General features: G+C 34.1%; 1 protein-coding gene across 3 annotated transcripts in view; it reads right to left on the bottom strand.

The window, feature by feature from the left end:
- Positions 1 to 23,869, bottom strand: part of CSMD3 (CUB and Sushi multiple domains 3) — a 1,326,016-nt gene that overhangs the window by 847,099 nt on the left and 455,048 nt on the right. For all 3 annotated transcript variants that reach the window (XM_061122845.1, XM_061122846.1, XM_061122847.1), the window contains exon 6: positions 10,122 to 10,234. In XM_061122845.1, coding sequence (XP_060978828.1) covers positions 10,122 to 10,234 — 113 coding nt within the window. The remainder of the gene's footprint in view (positions 1 to 10,121; positions 10,235 to 23,869) is intronic.

Here is a 23,869-nt window from a genome sequence, read left to right as displayed (position 1 = left end):
AGGAATTAGAAACTGAATTGTGAATGGTGGACACAGCGGTATGCAGAAGGCAACCAGCTATGCCAGCAATTAGCCACTTGTTGTATTACAGGATAATCCTGGGCATCCTGAAAGAGATGGGGCAGTTCAGGAGTCAGGAAGGCAGTGCAGGTACTCTGGGTCTACTGGAAGTAGATATTTACCAATCAATACTACTTCAATATTTTAATTATCTGTAGAACAAATAGTGGGCTAATATAGTTTTATATCTCATAGTTATCATGTGTTCATTGTAATGGAAAACTATTCTGCATCCTTCAGACTCAAGTCTGGAAGCTTTCCAGGACCATACATTCTCCTTCACTGCCCACATGAGCTCACATATTCTATATTATAATACTTTATAAATTATTTTTCTCCTAACAGAATATTCACTCATATTTTACATACTAGGCAAAAAGCTCTCTTAATTGAGGGATTGTATACCAGAGTCTAGTATACTACAATGTCTGGTACAGAGCAAGTGTTCAGAAATATTTTTGTTGAACAAAATCAGATGGATGGGTAAGTAAGAAGATAAATTTTCTATAATACATCTCTAATGTGAGCTTTAATCTAAAAATTTGACTAGTTTAATTAAATATTAGCAGTTGGCATGCTTCATTTAATAGTTTAAGTGAATTAAAAAACTGAATAAAAGAACAGACTAAGTGATGGTAAATTTATTGGCAGGTAAAAGTCAATCCTTTCTATCATAACTTATAGGATCATTTCCCAAAATGTGTCCTAAGGAATAGTAGTTCCAAAAAATGCTTAAAAGGGCTTATCTACTTAAATAAAATAATTCAGTTTAAATTTGTTTAACCCAGTGATTCCAAAGTGTTTTGGGCCACAAAATTGACCTCCACATGACTATCAAACACCATACAACTCTAAACTTCAGGAAAATCCTAAGTTAATAATATCTTTGTAAATTTAAACAAACTTTTCCTAAATTACCTTTAGCTATTTCTAGATATCTGTGAATTTGAATTTAAAAGTCTTGAGATTTTAATCCCATGATGTCATTTTCAAGTGACATGGTAAAACTACCTAAAATATAAAAATAATAATTAAAGCCTATAGGCTTATTGTCTCAAACTCCATTTTCCATACTGATATAGAGGAATCAATCACTTACATTGTGTTTGACTACTTCTACCTGCTGTGATTGACTGAAGCCCTTTGTAAGTCATTTTGTGCAATTATTGAGTCATTACTAGAAACTAAATTTACTTGTTCAATATCTTAATCATTTCAGCAGAAATATAAAACAGTGAATTTTGTTTATTAAACACCAGCTTCATCAATTATTTTTTATTAATGCTATTCTTCAGGTGATGTGCCCTCACTAGAGATGATAAATGTGAAGATTTAAGACTCCTTATTGTGACTAATATGCTACCAAATATATTCATATATAAATGAATGCTAAATGGAACAATAAAGAAACACCATGTGGTACTACCTTAAAACAATGGCAAATTTTGTAATACTTTGTCTTAAATTTTTGTACACTTGGAAATACAAGAAATTCACACAATTAAAGACTAAAAAAGTATTATTAATTAATTAATTAAATTTATAATAATTTAAAGTATTGGACAGAAATCACATTAACTGAAAGGGAAATGTTAAATCAAAGTTAGTTGGGATAATAAAGACAGTAAATAATGTAGACAATGTATTTTAAAAAATAATTGAAGCTGTAAGTGTAGCTTGAATATTATTAAATCAATACAGAATATTGATTGTCTACACAGGAAAGATAATATGTGTATTTCCTTGAGGAGAATAGTTTTTCACTTAATAAAAGTAGGCTATTTTGAACATCTAAATATTTGTACTTCTTGTTACCGTTAATCATTTTTCTGTGAACTTTCTCATTCTTTGATTACCTTGGATTCCTCTTATTTGGGAGAGTTCTTGTACAGCCTTGACTGAAAATTATATTATTTAAAGCTCAATCCTGGCTTCCCTAGTGGCTCAGTGGTAAAGAAGTCGCCTGGAATGCAGGAGACCTGGGTTTGATCCCTGGGTCCAGAAGATACTCTGGAGAAGCGAATGGCTAGCCATTCCAGTATTCTTGCCTAGAGAATTCCATGGACAGAGGAGCCTGGTGGGCTACAGTCCACACGGTCCCAAAAAGTCAGACAGACTAAGCGACTAACACTTTCACTTTCAAAGTCCAACCCACATGTCAGTCTTGAGAGTCATGTTTTCAGATCAAGAGGCAAGCCTGGAAGACTCAGTTAACAGAGCTTTACCAAAAGCCATTACTAGTGAAAACTCAGGACATTCTAAGAGAGAAGTTCTCCCACCATCTGATAGGAATAAGAAGTATAAGCTGCACTTCATATAAAATCTTTCATGGAGGATAGAGGTTAGTGAAGATAGCTCAAAATTTTATACAGATTTGTTAAAGTCCATCTGCTAAAGGAATTAATTTTGAAGTCTTACAGCATTGATTTATGGAAAAATATAAGCCTCTCAAATACATACTCACATTCAATAGCACAGCATAACATATGTTTTGGGTGGCAGAAACATATGAGTGAGTTAACAGAGAGCCAGGACCCTGCCACTGGTCTATCATGGGAAGGGAAAAAGAAAACTTATTATAGAATATGTGGTTAAAAGAGTTCTAGTCAGACTGAATGGAAGACCCAGCAAAAGGTATGGAGTACAATCAGAAAGGTAGACAACTGACCATGCTAAAATCACAAATTACAAATTGCCTGTGGACACCAGCAGTGATATCTGCAGAATTCTCAGGTACCAAGAAATGAAGTCTCCACTGAAAGCAGCTAATATGTCTGACTAAGAACTGGGGTTTATACATGACCAGTAGGTTTCAACTCATCACTATGAGGGTTCAAAAGATATCACTTATACTAGAAGTTTTCTTTAAAAAGGAGGAGGTGGCCTAAACCATGAAAATTTGAACGTTGCCCCAAGAAAGCTGAGTTAACACAAAAGAGACTTTTATCATAGCAGAGGTTGTGAAGTTTTAACTTTATTCTGTCAATAGTAGGCATGTATGATCCAAATTAAAATGCAAGTCAAATTTTTTTTCAGTTTTATGGTCATCAAGTACTATATTTTAAACCTGCTAGATGTTTTAGTACATGATTTACATTAAAACTGGATATTTGATAGATTATCTCCTATTAATAACAGTTCTATTGATACTTGAAGGTAGTAATCTAAATTCCATTTATTTTACTAAGATATATCTTGGTTTTCACAAATTCAATGAGATATTAAAATAAGGTTAATATAATTTGACTTTCACTCTTTAAAATATATCAATAATGGGTTTGTGTATACATATGTTTGTGTATATATGTATTTGTGTGTGTGTGTGTGTGTGTGTGTGTGTGTGTGTATATATATATAAAATGGCTTCCCTGGTGGCTCAGATGGTAAAGAATCTGCCTGCAATATGGGAGACCTGGTTTTGATCCCTGGGTTGGCAAGATCCTCTGGAGAAGGGAATGGCTACCCACTCCACTATTCTGACCTGGAGAATTCCATGGACTGTATAGTCCATTGGGTCACAAAGAGTTGGACATGACTAAGCAACTTTCACTTTCATATATTAAACACATTAAGAACACAGAAAATGTAAGCATCATAGTGCTTTTTTTAAAGTAACAATCTGCAATATTTCCCTTTTTACCTATAAGTTAGGGTTCCTCTAGTACCAATGTTATGAAGATGGATTCTTTAGAAAATAATGAAATATTTTAACAGAATCTCAATCCAGTATTTAATATGCTGATTTACGTGACTACTTCTCTACAAATTTCAAATTTCATTTGAAATTAAATGGCAATTACTCAGTTTACTGTTAAATACACCTGTAATTTATGAACAGAATTTTAGGTTGGGAGATATATGACTGGCAAATAAATTTTAAGGATTGAAATGAAAACATAAATATAGTCAGCTACAGCTATGTTATGGTGGTGGTTTAGTTGCTAAGTCTTGTCCGACTCTTGCAACCTGTTGGACTGTAGCCTGCCAGGCTCCTCTGTCTATGATATATCCCAGGCAAAAATACAGGAGTAGGTTGCCATTTCTTTTTCCAGGGGATCTTCTTGACCCAGGGATTGAACACATGTCTCTTGCATTGCAGGTGGATTCTTTTGCCATTAAGCCACCAGGGAAACCCCATAGTCAGCTATGGAAGAATTTAATTCTAACATCATTATCAACTAATATGGTCAAAGGCCTTAAATGTTACATTGCCATAACTACAAAATATACAATTATATCATGCAAGAAAATGTTATCAGGGAGTTTTTAATGGTTGTTTTAGACCAAGGGTTACTTAGACCATTCTGACAACTAAATATATTTTAATTATTTCCATAGGTTCTGTGGACATTATATTAATTAAGTTGATGAATCTCATAGACCAGATAGGTTCATAAAGACAGAGAAGTAAAAGAAGTTTCTTTTTTTAAGTATTTCAAGGTAAAGTAACTATTTAGCAGCAAAAGATACATGATGATATAATGGTTACATTGTTATTAAAATCAAAAGGAAATAAAACAAATGACAAGATTAGGAACTATTTTCAAACTCTACAGACCAACAGAACTCAACTTTCTATTCTCTTAAACTCAGTAAATGAAATATCTAGTTTAATTTATGAGGTTTCCCTGGTGGTGCTAGTGGCAAAGAACTTGCCAGTCAATGAAGGAGACATAAGAGACACAGGTTAGATCCCTGGATTGGGAAGATCCCCTGGAAGAGGGCATGGCAGTCCACTCCAGTATTCTTGCCTGGAGAATCCCATGGACAGACGAGCCTGGCAAGCTACAGTTCATAGGGTCATACAGAGCAGGACATGACTGAAGTGACTTAGCATGCATGCACAGTTTATATAAGCTTAAAATAATGCAGTTCGCCCATGTATGAAAAGGGGATTAAGATAAGTATTCAAATTCAGCTTGTGAATGTTATCTCAAAATGTGGTCAATTAAAATAGAAACAATACCTACTAACATATATGTAAACTTTCCAGGTGGCTCAGTGGCAAAGAATTTGTCTGCCAGTGTAGGAGATGCAAGAGATATGGCTTCGATCCCTGGGTAGGGAGGATACCCTGGAGGAGGAAATGGCAACCCACTCCAGTACTGTGCTTGGAAAACTCCATGGAAGAGAAGCTTGGCGGGCTACAGTCCATTGGGTCGGAAAGCGCTGGACGTGATTGAGTGACTGAGCACGTGCACGCGCGTGCGCGCACACACACACACACACACATCACTATTTCTTAAATTGTGCTGACAAGGCTATGCCCACTTTCTTTATCAGAAAAATAGCCTATGTGTCCATGTGCTATATTCCCATGAAAGTAAACTACACTTAAATTATCCAAACCAAAAGGGTTTGATATTCTGTTACTATATCATGCTCCCACCTTCAATCCTGAAATCATAAACATGACTCACATTAATAGTTATTAAGTTAGAGGAGATATTTCAAGATTAGATGCTGAAATATGATCCCCTGCCTTTGTTTAAACAATGTATAAAGGAAAATATGAAAAGCTGATTGTCTAAGCAAAATTAGAAAACAATGCATTTAAACAGAATTGCTTTGATGTTGTGCTCTATTTTCAAACTTTGTGATTTTTAAATTCTGTAATACAGAGGAAACTGTTTTTCAGTTATACTTTCACAAAAACTATATTTTAAATTTGAGTTCTAAGGAAAAGTGCTTTTTTCCCCTGGAGAAATATGGACACCATTTGTGATAGTGAGAAATAAAAAACTCAACATTTTCCTTTTAATTGTGATTTGCTGGATTTAAATTTTATGCTTGATCACAATTTTTTTTTAACTATCTGTACCTCATGTGCTTCTCATTCTTCGCATATGGTTGACTATCTCTTTCATTAAATAGTATCTTCATTCACTGCATGTCTGAGTTTTACTAAAAGAAATCCTAGTATCTTTTGATTTGCACCAAGATAACAAGTCTAGCTATTGTGAATATTTTCACTCTTTGGGAAACCAAGGCTTAAGACAACTCAGATAGCAATTAGTTGACTTCACAATTCAACACTGACCTTCTGACCATCAAATTCTATTCTTTCCCACTATATTATGCTGCATCCCTGATAATTTCATTTATTTTGTTCAGTGACAGTGCACACACACTTATGTCAAAACCTTTCCAAATGTAAAATATAGAGTAACTACTTTGAAGTTATTTCCAAATTAAATTATGTGCATCTAAAATGCCAAGGGCCTCAGTGTAACTGGAGTTTATGTGAATTTTCAATAGAATTTGAAAGGTCTGCCCATTAAGTACGATTTTCTTACCAAAAAGATGCACTGCTGATCTGAAAATGCTAATCCCTTTTAGAATACTATAAAACATTTTTATACATAAATTGAAAACACACTCTATTACTATTGGCATACCTTTGTTGAATTAAAACTAAGAGTCTACAAAATGTTGATATGCATAAAAAGAATCACATCAACAATACTATGGAAGACAAAAGAAAAATCAAACTGTGATAAAACCTATAAAGATTTAGAAGACTATAAGATTACTCATATATTTAGATATTTGGAATTATTTAAATGCAATAATTCCTAAATATGCATGCCAAAGATAATTTTATTAATACAGCAATTGTATCTTTGTATATTAAAAAAGTGTGATACACCAAATAACTTAAAATGAAACTGTAATGATAATATTTCACACTTGAATAACTGATGCTTATGGATAAAAAATTATAGTTTTTAGTAAACATCATGTAGAGGTAAAATTTTCTCTATGGTTGTCATCTGAAAATCTCCTTCCAATTTACAAATTAAGAAAAAATGATCAATTATCCATGCAAATAGAAAATAATAGATTTTAGGTTTATAATAAAGATAAAGTGACAATAATATGGGGATTTCTATAAATAAATAAGAGAACTTAAAAACACCACGATTAAAAAAAAGTTTCACTATTATGTGTGAAGTAGCACTATTCAAGTTCTCATTAGAAGAGATTAATGGAAATTAAATATAAGAATCTTATTTAAAATCAAAGACTAATATGGAAAAATGATATTGAAATCTTCCTTTGAGGGAGAATTGAAAATTTAAAAAGGAAAAGTTTTAAAGCATAGAACAGATAATAATAGAACTTTAAAAGAAATTCCCAATATAGATAAATTTGGGGGGTATGCTTTATTTGTTTTAGATAGGAGTGAATATATTCAATGTGGGACCAAGGGGAGGAAAAGTATTTTCTGTACCAAAGACATTTCATTTAAATCATGATTATTCTCAATACTTTGGGTCAGAACATAATATTTGTCATTGTGTATCCTCAACCTCTACTTAACCCTATTTAAATTGCTGTATATAAAATAATAAATAAGCCAGTCTATAACATAACTGAAAGGAAGCTCTATGGGGGAAAGCATGTTGCTGTATCTATGTGCCTACACTATCAATTACAGGATCAATTATGGGGCAAGCTATTAAAAATAGCTAATGGTACTAGGGAATCTTAGGAGTTTTTAGTTTATTTTCATAATATTTTATAAATAATACAGATTAAACAAAAACATGGGGAAAAACATCAATCTTTGGAAACAAAATATAAATCAATAATAATTACAAGTACTCAATAAGTATTTGAGTAATTAGGAAATCATGCCACATGGAGACCTGGTGGTGATTTTTGAGTAGAATATTCCACAAAATTTTCTATTTTGAATTGGTTACAATTTAGATACTTCTGAAATTATATGGTAGCATGAAATAATCTAAAAATCATGATTGTCATTTCATGTCTGGGCATGTATTCAGCAAATCAGATTATGGAATTATGAATTTTATGGCTATTTAAGTTAGCCTCGCAGAGTTTTTGTTAATCCAAATTTCTTTGATTATAGTTTCAATAATTACTTCTTCAACTGAACTACTGTGGTTTAGGTAAAATGCGTTTTGAAGATACTGCAATTGGAAAAATCAAGGCTGAATCAGGAAAGTTTTAAAAGGATACAGTGCAAAGGTGTGCTTTTATATATTAAAACTTTTCCTTGATTTTATTATAAAATCATAGCTTACATTTTCTCAGGCCACCTTATTCCCTCTATAAGTGTGAAGATACAGATTATACCTAAAGTCACCCTCATTTGAGCTCCTTTTCCTGCTGAATATAGAAATAATTCATATCCCATAAAACACTTCCTATTTTTGCTTCAGTAAATTTTTTTATATGTTACTCTTCAGTGCTGAAACTGGATAGGCAATGCAGGAAAATCAAACTGAATCTTGAAAATACTATAAAAGTCAATTTAAGATCAGTCAGTAGAATACTGATAATTAAGCACACAAATCTACTAACAATTTTGTACTACTGTCTTATAATATAAAACAACCTATCTAAAGATACCATTTTCATGAAACCATACAGCATAAAGCAAATGAAATACCACTTTATTTTTTAAGACAGGACATCTATTTTTTTTCCCTCTCTCCAAGCTGTACATTTCCAATATAAAATAAGTGCTAGTTTATTTCTATTCAGATAAAGAGTACATCTTACTGAAGGATTCCATGAATTAAGCAGAAAGGATCACCACATGAGTCAAAGATGATAGTCATTTGAATATCTGCCATGCCATCTGCCTTAACTTATTGCAGAGGGAAATCAGAGCCATAAAATCATGTGAGTGGAAAACTCCATAAGGAAAGGGGTGAACCCAGAAATAAAGAGGCTCTATAAAAACTATTTATTTTCAATTGAAAGTCCTCTTATTTCTGAAGTACATAAAAATTTTAAAAATTTAAGTAAAAACTCAGCAAAATGTGATTGTAAATTTAAAGATGACACTGGCTAAAATCATAGATTTAAGTAATATGCCAGTTATTTTTAATAAAATAAAGGAAAACAAATTTCTCTATAGATATTTAATTTTCATTTTAAAAATATAAAGTTTTATGAGCTAATGGGTATACTAGACAATATATGCTATTGTAAGAGATGTTAATACAATGCATAGCTTTAAGAGAAAATCTGCATTCATGTTTCCATTTGAATTAACAACTTTACAATAGAAATTATATATTTTTCTACAGTGGACTTTGTCTAAAATCTTGAGTTAAAATCTTAGGAATTTTTATTACAGTGATACCCAATACACTATTACAAATTCCAATCATATTAACCTTTTGTTATTATGGTGAGAAATGTATTGACAGGGTAGCTGTAGAAAGGTTGCTGGTATACAAAATATAAACTGTTGAAATCTATATTCCAGAAAACAATATGTAGTCTAATACTATTTTAGTTATTAACTATAAGCTGCTGAAAGCCATCATATTAAATTCCCAAAGTGCTTAATACTGAAGATTACTAAAAAGGAAAGTATTGTAAAAAAAAAACAGATAAATGGAAATACGTAACTGTGGCAATGTTCACTGAATAGTAGCTAATACACTGCTGAGAATGAAATGAATTATTTACATAAGTAATCTGAGCATAAAGTGCACTAAATCCACATAATATTACTAAACATTACAGAAGACACATTTTTATTAATACTCCATCTTCATAATAATCAAGTTCTAAACAGAGTTTTTAAAGTTAATAGAGCAAATACTATATCTCACTTATTCAAAATTATACCTGTTAATAAAAATGATAGACAGCAATCTTAACAAGGTTAACTAAAATAGTATCCACAAAAACACTGTATACAGAAATGGATTTCAATTGATGAAGAGCCTGTTTAGAATTTTCTGAATTTTCTGCAGTGTTTTGTGGTACATTTAGGTAGCATGTCCCACTGCTGAAGCACTTTCTTAAAGATAAATATTACATGTTACACATTACCTTTTAGAGGTTATAATATTCTTTATTCTGGACAGTGTGCTATAAAATCCAACTAACTTTTATACTGCAATTTAGTTATGATCACAATACTGCCTCAGCAAGAAAATGGTCATGTTTGCTTACTCAAATTACCATGTTTAACAGTTAAAGATATTTTGCCTCTATCATAAAATGCAGTTGTGTATACCAAAATCATTTTACACATCAAAAGAGGCAGAGGTATTAAATAGATATACCTTGGTATGGAGCACTAAATCCACGGTACCGGTGATTGCTGTCTGTAACAAAATGCAGTCTGAGCCAGTTTTTGTTGCTGATAATTGGTGGTGGTATATTCATTCCAGATAACCTGAATTATGGAAGACAACAACAAAAAAATTTAAAAAGCTTTTGAGTAGTAAACATTTTCACTGAATTGGGACCCCAAAAGGTTTACCTGTGTACAATATTCATAACTTTTCACTGCTACCTTTTTAGGCACAAGTGAAATAGTTGTTTTACGCATAGAAAAGTATAATTTCAAAATTAGCTGTTCCAATCAGGTTGCATATAGGAGTAAAATCAACTGGAAACTGAGTGTAATTTTTGATTCTCCCAAATTTATTAAATAGACAATAATAAACATAATGGCTGCTTAGCTAATAGTGTTGGTCACTGCATAACCTACATATGTATTGATATAGTATAACTACAAAACAGACTTTAAAGCAGTTGATATAGTTTTTTCCATTTTATATATTTTTAACATTTCACATTCAATGGAAGATTTCACTATTTCATTTCGAAGAACAAGCACTATTTTCATGTAATTTCATAGCGTTGTACATTTGTATGATTAGCTTTAATTATAATACTATAAAGCACTAGAGTTCTGCTCCAATTGATAGAAAACAGATTGTATTTTGTATATATACTTAGTCACCATGTATCTAGTCACAAAGATTATTGCATAATCTCCTTAAAGCAAATATTTAAAACTATGCCCCAGATATTGGTCATGATTAACAGATGAAATAACTTTCTTGCTCTATAATCTTTTGAAGATTTCCAGCAAAGCAGTTTTTCCTGATTTAATTCAACAAAACATACCACCGTATAAACCTATTTAAATAGTAGATGTGTGTTATAAAGCCAAGGTAAAATGCTCTCAAAAGACTATTATATTGTGAAGCAGAATTCTAGAAAAGGTTTCCTAATACCAATATATGACATATCTTTCCCAATCCTCAAAGCCTATACTTTTCTTCCTTACTTCATAGGAAGACAAACTAGACCACTCGGGGGCGTGTGTGTGTGTGTGCATGCATGTGTGTGTGTGTGTGTGTTGGGGCAGGAGATTACAACTCTTCTCTCAATGCTTGGCAGTCATTCATTCTCGGAGACAGGTATGGGGAGATCAGAATATCCATCCTTTCACATGTTATCAGTAGTGAAGTGTAGACAGTGAAGCAAAAACATTTTATCCTACATCCTTCCCTTTTATTCTCCTAAAATCACATTTCCTAAGACGCTTGGGAGCTAGCCATCACTTTTAGTGGATAACCACCTGCCAAAGAACAAAAATTATGAATTCACATTTATTGTATCACTATGCCCAAGAATGTATACAATGGGCTTGGCAACATTACTGTGAAATCCAGTTTTCATGGATTCTAAGATGAACAAGGTGGGTTCTATCACATATGGTTCTGATTTCTCCAGCTTTGGAACGAATTTTCTTTAATTTACCCCTATCAGTGTATTAAACTGATACAGAAACGGTATGGACCTAACTGTACAGAAATGGTACAGACCTAACAGAAGCAGAACACATTAAGAAGAGGTGGCAAGAATACACACACAAAAAACTATAAAAAAAAATATCTTAATGATCCCAGATAATCAAAATGGTGTGATTACTCACCTAGAGCCAGACACCCTGGAGTGTGAGGTTAAGTGGCCTTAGGAAGTATCACTATGAACAAAGCTAGTGGAGGTGATGGAATTCCATATGAGCAAAACATGATGCTGTGAAAGTGCTGCACTCAATATGCTAGCATATTTGGAAAATTGAGCAGTGGCCATAGGATTGAAAAAGGTCATTTTTCACTTCAATCCCAAAGAAAGGCAATGCCAAAGATTGTTCAAACTACTGCACAGTTGCACTCTTCAAACACACTAGCAAAGTATGCTCAAAATTCTCCAAGCCACGCTTCAACAGTATGTGAACTGAGAACTTCCAGATGTTCAAGTTAGATTTGGAAAAGGCAGACGAACCAGAAATCAAATTGCCAACATCCGTTGGAACACAGAAAAAGCAAGAGACTTCCAGAAAAACATCTGCTTCATTAACTATGCTAAAGCCTTTGACTGTGTGGGTCGTAACAAATGTGGAAAATTCTTAAAGCGATGGGAATACCAGACCACCTTACCTGCCTCCTGAGAAATCTGTATGTAGTAGGTCAAGAAGCCAATTAGAACTGGACATTAAACACCACACTGGTTCCAAACAGGGAAAGGAGTACATCAAGGCTGTATATTGTCACCTGGCTTATTTAACTCATATGTAGAGTACATCATGTGAAATGCTGGGCTGGATGAAGCACAGGCTGGAATCAAGACTGCCAGGAGAAATAGCACTAACCTCAGATATGCAGATGACACCAACCTTATGGCAGAAAGCGAAAAGGAACTAAAGAGCTGCTTGGGGAAAGTAAAAGAGGAGAGTGAAAAGGCTGACTTAAAACTCAACGTTCAAAAAAATAAGATCATGGCATCTGGTCCCATCACTTCATAGCAAACACATGGGAAAACAATGGAAACAGTGAGAAATTTTATTTTCTTGGGTTCCAAAATCACTGCAGATGGTAACTACAGCCAGGAAATTAAAAGACACGTGCTCCTTAGAAGAAAAGCTATAACCAACTCAGACAGTATATTAAAAAGCAGAGACATTACTTTGCCAACAAAGGTCCATCTAGCCAAAGCTATGGTTTTTCCAGGAGTCATTTATGGATGTGAGAGTTGAACCATAAAGAAAGCTGAGCTCCAAATAATTGATGCTTTTGAACTGTGGTGTTGGAGAAGACTCTTGAGAGTCCCTTGGACTGCAAGGAGATCCAACAAGTCCATCCTAAAGGAGGTCAGTCCTGGGTGTTCATTGGAAGGACTGATGCTGAAGCTGAAACTCCAATATTTTGGCCCCCTCATGTGAAGAGTTGACTCATTGGAAAAGACCTGATGTTGGGAGGGGTTGGGGGCAGGAGGAGAAGGGGACAACAGAGGATGAGATGGGCTGGATGGCATCACCTATTTGATAGACATGAGTTTGAGCAAGCTTTGGGAGTTGGTGAAGGGCAAGGATTCTGGCGTGCTGCAGACCATGGGGTCACAAAGAGTCAGATATGGCTGAGCAACTGAACTGAACTGAATCAGTGTCTTATTTCTTCTTTTCTTAGCATGACTGTCCATAAGTAGAGCTGGCTGTTTTGTTTTTTTTTTTTTAACTGCATCTGAATTGAGTAAATAAATATATGTAAAATACATGCTTAATTTTAAAATTCACCTTTTAAAAATTACTTCATTTCTTTCAGAAAGTGCAGTATCCAGGTTATATTTAATTTTGTTTGCTTTTTGGGTGGCTTGGTTTAAACAAATTTCAATGAAAAATATTTGGATTTCATACAATTATATTTTCAGTACTTAGCATGCCAGGATTTGATTTATAATTTTATGCTCTTCAATTCCCTAATTCAATGAGCATAAACATCCATTAGGGAAAGTTTAAATTATTTTTGATAGGCTGCACACATTTCTAAATATAAAGAGAATATAATACATGGATGGCTGTAAAAGACTAAAGTATACAGTATGCACAATGACCTTTAGAAAATCCAACAGATGAGAAGCAACTCAACAAGGACATCAAGAAAAGCGTGAGAGGAAAGAAGGTGATACAGACAATAAAAATGATAAACTTTCCACCTTTCTCAGCAACATCAAAGATAATTCCAGCAACAGAATGGAGTAAAAAGGCAAGTAATAGCTACTATGGAACTATAGTTTATAAACAGAATTCAGGTTCAGGAATTGAGAAAGACAGAACTGAAGATGTTAGAGCAGAATTATCTAGAAGCAAAATGTGCATGAGGTCGAGCAAAGAATGACAATTTAACAGAGGTGGAACCAAACAGATATTCCTAACAGATCAGTGCTTATTCTCATGAAGCATAACAGTAGACAAACCATGACACTGAACTAGAACTAGAAATCAAGTGCACTAAAGACCCACTTGCCACCAGAGAAGAAAACTATTTAGCTTCATAAGGGAGTCACATGGAGTTTCCAAACTGCTCTTAGTATTGCTCACTATTTAAACATGGTTTATACAATATGACTTCATGACGTATGAAGCAATCAAGTAAATGAATTTCCATATATGTGCAATATATTTCACATGTTATCAGGAGGTCTAAGAAATGGAGGTCTGAGATTATGTGCCAACTAGAAAGATTACATTAAATTAGCTAATCATGATAAATAATTTATTAAATACCAACAGAGATATTTCTTAAATATAACTCATTGTTATCCCTATATGAAGCTACTATGGTCACTTGAAGGTAGGCCCATATGGATTCATTTTAGTATAAAGTCAGTTAGAATCACCTCTTGGTACTGAAAGAGAATAAGTATACTCATTATTTACTGAGCATTTATTATGTGACAAACACTGATGTTAAGGGTTGGAAATATAACTGTAAACACCACCAACAAGATCTGTGGTCTTACAAACAAAGAAGATAACATAAACAAATGCATAAGATAATTTCAGAGGGTGGCAAAAGATATACCGAAAAAAAAAAAGAGCAACATGATGAATTTCTAGCAATAACATTTCAATTTGTCTGTTATCTTCTGCATTTTACACTTGAAACAGCCATACTCATGATTTTATGTCGTGAAAGTGTAATTATTAACTTGGATTTTAGGAGTATTATATCAATAACAATAATACTAACTGTCATAAACTTGTTACCTATGATAGTTATTTATTCCCAAAAAGAATTTAAGACATGCCATTTGAGTTATTAATAAATTTGAATGAGCATAGTAAATTAATAATAGCATCAAATTTCATTGCATATTCAATATAGGATACTGACAATAATACGGTGTGATCTGCCATAATTAATCTTTACTAAAATTGCTTTTATTTACACAATTTTCTAGAGAAATAACTAAATCATAAATTGGCATTAAATTAAATGCAACGTTTTATTTTTATAGATACTACCTTAAAAAATATGATTATAGGATTGCTTTAAAACTCAATTAAGTGTAAGAAGACTAAAAGAACCAGAAGTCTTTACCATTTTTTAAAAAAGACCCTAGAACTATTCTGAGCTTATTCCTTTGGTTTATAACTCTCTTCTCAGATCCTCATTGCTGTCCTTGGTGGATCTCTGGTTCTCAACTTTCTCAAAATTAGCATTTCCAACAACAGATGTCATCTTTGGTGGTCTGATCTGTTTTCTCTCATCTTTAGTACCTATCGTAAGTAAGTAAAGTCGCTCAGTCGTGTCGACCCTTTGCGACCTCATGGACTGTAGCCTACCAGGCTCCTCCCATGGGATTTTCCAGGCAAGGGTACTGGAGTGGGTTGCCATTTCCTTCTCCAGAGGATCTTTGCCACCCAGGTATCGAACCTGGTTCTCCTACATTGTGAGTGAGTGAGTGAAGATGCTCAGTCGTGTCCAACTCTTTGTGACCCCATAGACTGTACCCCACCAGGCTCCTCTGTCCATGGGATTCTCCATGGAGTGGGTTGCCATTTTGTTCTCCAGGGAATCTTCCCGACCCAGGGATCGAACCCAGGTCTCCTGCATTGCAGACAAGTGTTTTAATCTCTGAGCCACCAGGGAAGCATTGTAGGCAGACGCTTTACCGTCTGAGCCACCAGGGAAGTTTATAGACACAGTATCTATAGACACAGTCAAATCTAAACCCATGATTTTTCAAATCATCACCTGCCTGACACCAGAATTCTCCCACTTCCTCCTAATTTTACTGCTTGCTCTTTCTTGCTCTCTCACTTCGTCCCTGCTCTCCTTCTTTTACCTCTTCTGACCCTCTTCTTTCTCGGGGACTGAGATAAGATTCACTCTTCATACTTCCTAGTTCTCCAAGATTGTGTTATCAGGTTAATTGTTTTATATTGAGCTCTAATTAATTTTGAAAATTCATTATTTCATCTTAACTCAGGGTCTTTTCACATACTACTCTTTAAGACTGAAATAAGTACCATGTTTGTAACATTTTCTTACTTTGTGAAGCCAGCCTTAAAGTTTCAAGGTTAATATAAATGCCCATTCTCCTTCTCTGCCCTCACAGAGCACCTGTGAATATTCTTATCACATCATTTATTATTTTGTGTAATAGCAAGTTTTCTACCTTCAGTATTATTTTACATTTTCATTGAAAGTAGGTCATTAAGTCCATAGTGCTGAGCACAATGACTGATGAAAAGTATGTATACACTGAAATTGTTTATCAAGAAAATAAATGAATATAAACTTGGTACATGCCCTATCTTTCTGTATCTAAGCATTCATTCATATTTTTAATATAAATTGTCAATAATTCCATCTCATAACATTATCAAATGTTTTCATTCTTTTCTTTATTTAAGGTCCATCTAAAGTTGTATTTCCTTCAGAGTTCTTCAATTTTCTTAGCTGAAGGTTATTCCTCTGTTAAACTCTTCCTTTGGCACTTAATACTGATTTCATCTTCTTATATATATTCCACAAATTATAAGAATTTGGAAAATGAGCCACACTGGATTTATCGTTGAATCCACAAGCACATTTCAAACTATAGATAATAAATGATGCTAATTAAATAAAGTAATCCCTTTTTACAAAATTCCTCAACGTGTGTGCTACAGAAACTAGCCACCAAAAATGCTTTTGGGGATGAGGGAAGGTACACTAGTCAAAAGGATTTTGAGTTATTCTTTTGTAACTGTATCCTTCTCTCATAGTTTTTAAAAAATATGTTTTAACAAATAATTCTTTAAATGTATTTCAACAAAGACTCTCCTCTTTCCACACTTTGCCTGAAAGTCAAATAATATGCAGTGGAATTAGTTTAATGAACCCTTTCAGAAACCACTGATGTTACTTACGTCTGCTTAGGAATGTATTCCACAGTCCCAAGAAAAACCAGCATCTTTAAACACAGTCAAAATGAAAAACTTATAAGCTTTCTATTATGTTCTGCAGTATAAGTAGAAATACTATCTTAACAACAAAATTAATTCATTTATGGATGGCATCAAAAGCACTAATATTTCACTCTATTCAAGTCATGAATACTCTGTGTGTGTGATGTACAGATAGTGACACTGATCAGACTACTTTTTTGTCACAGATTTCTGACTCTGCTCTTGGTTAGATGTTTGAAAGCCACTGGCCTACAGAGACATACAATCCTATATGGTTTTAGCAAGAGCATTAAGAAGCTAAGTATTATGTTATGTAGTCCAATTTCTCAGAAGCCAGATGCAATAAAGAATTTGCAAGACATATAAGAGAAGTAGCCACACAAAGTGTTCTCTTTCCCCCTTTAGCCATACACCCTACTTATATATCCTTATCTGCACCCACACTCTGTTTTACCACTTATCCCCCATTCTATGATCTATCTTTCAGATATATGTTATCTTATAAAAATTAGTTGCTGCTGAATAGTGTCATTTTTATCTAAACACATGCTTCAGAGAAATCCAGGTTTATACTTTAGATATAATGTGTGTGTGTGTGTGTATTCAACTACCAAGTTTTAACAAAGATAAATAGAATAGCTGAATAGTACTACCACCAATTCAAAATTAAATTTGTAATTTCAGTCAGTCAGTTCAGTTGCTCAGTCATGTCCGACTCTTTGCAACCCCATGGACTGCAGCAACCTGGCAAAAAAATTCCAGATTCTTTAATAGAGAATATTACTAAACACATAAAGAACTGCAATAATTTTGCTCATTCTTTTCCAGAAAACATCAGAGGAGGGAACACTTCTCAACTCATCTTGTAAGGCTAGTATTACCCTGATAATAAAGCCAGATTAAGTCAGTACAAAAACAAAAATACAAAATCAAAAACAAAATCTACAAACCAATTTATCTCATGAACTTAGATGCAAAATTCTCAATAAAATATTGGCATATCAAATCCAGAAAACTAGAAGATAATCATATATCATGATCCAGTGAGATTTATTAAGAGTTATATAAGGTTAGTTCAACATTTGAAAAATCAGTGTAATCCACCATCTCAACAGGCTATAGAACATTTAAATAATCAAATCAGTGGACACAGAAAAAGCATTTGACAAAATCCAGCACACATTTATGATAAAAGCTCTTAGCAAATTAGGAACAGAGGGAATATCCTCAACTTAATAGAGATCATATACCAAAAACCTAAAATACAATTAACATCACATTTAATGTTGAACCATTGGATGACTTTCATTAATATTAGCAACATGACACATCACTCTCACTCATGTTCTAGAGAATGCAATAAAGCTTAGAAAATAAATAAAAGAAACATATTGGAAAGAAAGTAACTGTCCTATTTGAAGATGACAAGATTATCTATGTAGGAAATCTCAACCAATATATAAAATGATTTCTATAATAAATAAACACATTCAGCCAAGTCACTGGATACAAGATGAACATAAATCATTCACATTTCTAAACAGTAACAATGAACATGTGGAAATTAAAATAGTTTAAAAAGCACAATGCAATTTAAAATTGTTTGAAATAAAATTAAATTCTGAGGTATAATTCCAGTACATAGCTTACAGGGTCTGTCTCAAAAAAATTACAAAATGCAATGAAAGAAATCAAAGACATAAATAAATGGATCGACATGCCACATTCCTTCATTGGAGACTTAGCATAATAAAGAAGTCAATTCTCCACAAAATGATCCCCAAAACTATTAAACGTGTATTTAACACAATTCCTGTTGAAACCTCAACAAATTGTTTTCATAAATATTGAAAAGGCAACTATAAATGTATATGAAAAGGTATAGATCCAGAAAATTTAAAACAAATTTGAAAAAGAAGAATGAAGTGCAAATAAGCCATAGCCTTTTCAACAAGTGATGCTGAAGCAAATGGAAAATGAGAAGCAAAAAATGAACCTGGATAAAAAAATTCATACTTTATGCAAAAACATTAGCCCAAGCTTCATGATAGACTTACATGTGAAACATGAAAGTATTATAAAACACTTTGAAAAACATAAAAATGTACATTTTGGGTATGTAGGCTAAATGAAAAGTTTTTGACTTTAATTCAAAACCATGATTCAGAAGAAAAACAAATTGATAAAGTAGGATTCATCAAAATTAAATACTTTTGTGATGAAGAAGACACTGAATAAAAAGATAAAAAGACAAGGTATAATATGGAAAATAATATATGCATACCACACCACCCTTAGGGCAGAAAGTGAAGAGCTAAAGAGCCTCTTGACAAAAGAGGAGAGTGAAAAGGTTGGCTTAAAGCTCAACATTCAGAAAACTAAGATCATGGCATCTGATCCCACCACTTCATGGCAAATAGATGGGGAAACAGTGGAAACAGTGTCAGACTTTATTTTGGGGGGCTCCGAAATCACTGCAGATGATGACTGCAGCCATGAAATTAAAAGATGCTTACTCCTTGGAAGGAAAGTTATGTCCAACCCAGACAGCATATTAAAAAGCAGAGACATTACTTTGTCAACAAAGGTCTGTCTAGACAAGGCTATGGTTTTTCCAGTAGTCATGTATGGATGGGAGAGTTGGACTATAAAGAAAGCTGAGCACCAAAGAATTGATGCTTTTGAACTGTGGTGTTGGAGAAGACTCTTGAGAGTCCCTTGGACTGCAAGGAGACCCAACAAGTCCATCCTAAAGGAGGTCAGTCCTGGGTGTTCACTGGAAGGACTGATGGTGAAGCTGAAACTCCAATACTCTGGCCACCTGATGCAAAGAGCTGACTCATTGAAAAGACCCTGATGCTGGAAAAGATTGAGGGGAGGAGGAGAAGGGGACAATAGAGGATGAGATGGTTGGATGGCATCACTGACTCAATGGGCATGAGTTTAGGTGAACTTCGAGAGTGGTGATGGACAGGGAGGCCTGGCATGCTGTGGTTCATGGGGTTTCAAAGTGTCAGACATGACTGAGTGACTAAACTGAACCAAACCACATATCTGACAAAGTATTTGTATACAGAAAACATAAAGACTTCCTAACCTCAACCAGTAAAAAAAAAGGCAAAAAATGAAAAAAATAGCAAATGAGCAAAAGATACAAATAGACATTATACTGAAGAGGGTATAAATTGGAAAATAAGTATACAAATCTATATTCCACATTATTAACCATGAGAATATGCAAATGAAATTCACAGTAAGATACCATGAGATACCTGTTACAATACTTTAAAAAGAGTGATTCCACCAAATACAAGGTTATAGAGAAACTGGACCACCCATATACTGCTGCTGGGGATGTATAATGTATAGCCACTCTGGAAAAGAGTACTATAGTCTCTTAGAAAACTAAAATTGTACCTTCCATACAACCTGTAATTGTACTCTTGAGCATTATGCCAGAGATATGAGAAGCTTTAGTCATACAAAAACCTATAAAATAATCTTCAAAAACAGTTTGAGAAAACTCAAATTCTTCACAACAGATGAAAGATTCAATAAATTGTAGCACATCCATATCATGGAAACCTACTCAGCAATTAGTACAGTTCAGTCCAGTCCAGTCACTCAGTCATGTCCGACTCTTTGCGACCCATTGGACTGAAGCATGCCAGGCTTCTCTGTCCATCACCAACTTCCGGAGCTTACTCAAACTCAGGTTCATTGAGATGGTGATGCCATCCAACCATCTCATCCTCTGTTGTCCCCTTCTCCTCCCACCTTCAATCTTTCTCAGCATCAGGATCTTTTCCAATGAGTCAGCTCTTCGCATCAGGTGGCCAAAGTATAGGAGTTTCAGCTTCAGCATCAGTCCTTGCAATGAATATTCAGGACTGACTTCCTTTAGGATGGACTGGTTGGATCTCCATGCAGTCCAAGAGACTCTCAGGAGTTGACTCCAACACCACAGTTCAAAAGCATCAATTCTTCGGTGCTCAGCTTTCTTTATGGCCCAACACTCACATTGGTAGGAAATGGCAACCCACTCCAATACTCTTGCCAGGACAATTCCATAGACAAAGGAGGCTGGCAGGCTACAATCCATGGGGTCACAAAGAGTCAGACATGACAGTGACTAACACACACACACACACATACACACACAGAGGCAGTTGTATGGAGAAGGAAATGGCAACCCACTCCAATACTCTTGCCTGGAGAATCCCATGGACAGAGGAGCCTGGAGGACTACAGTCCATGGGGTCGCAAAGAGTCGGACACAACTGAGCAACTAACACACACACAAACACACATGCATGCACACACACACACACACACACACACACACTTTCTCTCTCTCACATCTGTACATGACTAGTGGAAAAGCCATAGCTTTGACTGGATAGACCTTTATTGGCAAAATAATGTCTCTGCTTTTTAATATGCAGCTAGGATGGTCATAGTTTGTCTTTCAAGAAGCGTCTTGTAATTTCATGACTGCAGTCAACCATCTGCAGTGATTTTGGAGCCCAGGAAAACAAAGTATCTCACTGTTTCCTTTGTTTCCCCATTTATTTGCCATGAAGTGATGGGACCAGATGCCATGATCTTCGTTTTCTGAATGTTGAGTTTTAAGCCAACTTTTTCACTCTCCTCTTTCACTTTCATCAAGAGGCTCTTTAGTTCTTCGCTTTCTGCCTCAATGGTGATGTCATCTGCATATCTGAAGTTATTGATATTTCTCCTGATAATCTTGATTCCAGCTTTTTCTTCATCCAGGCTGGCATTTTGCATGATGTGCTCTGCATATAAGTTAAATAAGCAGGTTGATAATATACAGCCTTGACATATTCCTTTCCCGATTTGGAACCAGTCTATGTACAGTTCTAATGTTTTATATACAGTTCTAACTGTTGCTTCTTGACCTACATACAGATTTCTCAGGAGGCAGGTCAGGTGGTCTGGTATTCCCATCTCTTTAGCTAGTGGAGGTGATGGAATTCCAGTTAAGCTATTTCAAATCCTAAAAGATGATGCTGTGAAAGTGCTGCACTCAATATGTCAGCATATTTGGAAAACGCAGCAGTGGCCACAGGACTGGAAAAGGTCAGTTTTCATTCCAATCCCAAAGAAAGGCAATGCCAAGAATGTTCAAACTACTCAGCAATACAAATACAAATTATTGATGCACAAAACAACTTGTATGACTCTCAATTATGTGTGAAAGCAAAAATTGTAAGTGAGGAAAAAAAGAAATCTCAAAGAGGTTAATGTTGTACATTTTCACCTATAGAACATTTTTGAAATGGCAATATTATACAGATTAAAAACATGGTAGTAGTTGCCAGGTTTGGTGATATTGTGTGGGGGGTGTGGCAGCACATGACTATGGCTGTAAAAGTGTGGTTCGAGGGATTTTTCTGATGGAATTTTTTTGTATCTTGACTGTGGTGATGGTCACAAGAATCTATACTTGTGGTAAACTGCATGCAACTAAATACATGCACAGACACTTATAATGAATGCATGCAAAATTTGTGAAATCTGAATAAGTTCAATGGAATGTCTCAATGATTATTTCCTGTTGTTACATTGGATTCCAGTTATGCAAGCTGTTACAATTTCAGGAAACTGAATGAAAAGTATGTGAATGTTTCTGTATTAATTCTTACAGCTGAATGTAAATCTACAACACCTCAAAATAAAAAAAAAAATAGAAATCTTAAATATTGATCACAATTATTCACAAACTTAAAATAGCATTATTCCTGCAAAAGGCTCCCAAAATTCAATTGTTTATCAACTGATGAATGGACAAACAAAATGTGGTACTTCCATACAACTGAATGTTATTTGGCAATGAAAAATGGAGTACTGATAAATGCTATGACACATATGAAGCTGGAAAAATTATGCTCAATGAAAGATACCAGTCACAAAAGACCACATATTGAATGATTCTGTTTATAGGAAATATCCAGGATACACAAAACTTAAGAGCCTGAAATTAGATTGGTGGTTGTCTAGGACTGCTATTAATGATGGTTGAGATGAGTAGTGATGGCCGCTGTGTATGAGTTCTCTTATTGGAGTAATGAAAAAGTTCTAAAATTAGATTATTGTAATAATTACAGAATTCTGAATTTATAATTAAAATGAGTTAATTCTGACATATGTGAACCACACTCAACAAGTCTATTAAAAATATCTAATGAATTAAAAGTAAAAGAACAGAAAATATACCATGAAAACATTAATCATAAAAATTAGGGGATGGTCACACTAATATAAATAGATCTCAAAGAAAGGAATATTACTAGAGAAAATGCAGAATATTAGGTAGTGATAAATGAATACATCTAATAAATAAGACTAAATATTATCTAGTATTATTCATGTATTTTACATGAAGCAAAGTTTGAAACAAGCAAAATAATACATAGGCCATAAATATAGTTAGTCTTCAACAATCTTCTCTTAGTTAGTGATAAAATATACAGAGAATCAATAAAGATATTCAAGACCTAGGCAACTCTCAAAAAAATTTTCCTATATGACATTTATAAAATATATTACTCAGCAACATTTATTTTTTTTAGTGGACACAAACAAAAAGATCCTATTCTGGGACATAAAACCAATCTCAACAGTTTAAAAATAATTGGAATCTTATGAAGTATGTTCGCTGACCAAAATGAATTAAACTAAAAATAAACAACAGGGTCTTCCCTGGTGGCTCAGTGGTGAAGAATCTGCCTGCCAATGCAGGAGGCATGGGTT

The sequence above is a fragment of the Dama dama genome, chromosome 21, assembly GCF_033118175.1.
Source record: "Dama dama isolate Ldn47 chromosome 21, ASM3311817v1, whole genome shotgun sequence".
NCBI classification, from domain to species: domain Eukaryota; kingdom Metazoa; phylum Chordata; class Mammalia; order Artiodactyla; family Cervidae; genus Dama; species Dama dama.
The sequence above is the reverse complement of the archived record's forward strand: the minus strand, read 5'-3'. Positions and strand labels throughout refer to the sequence as shown.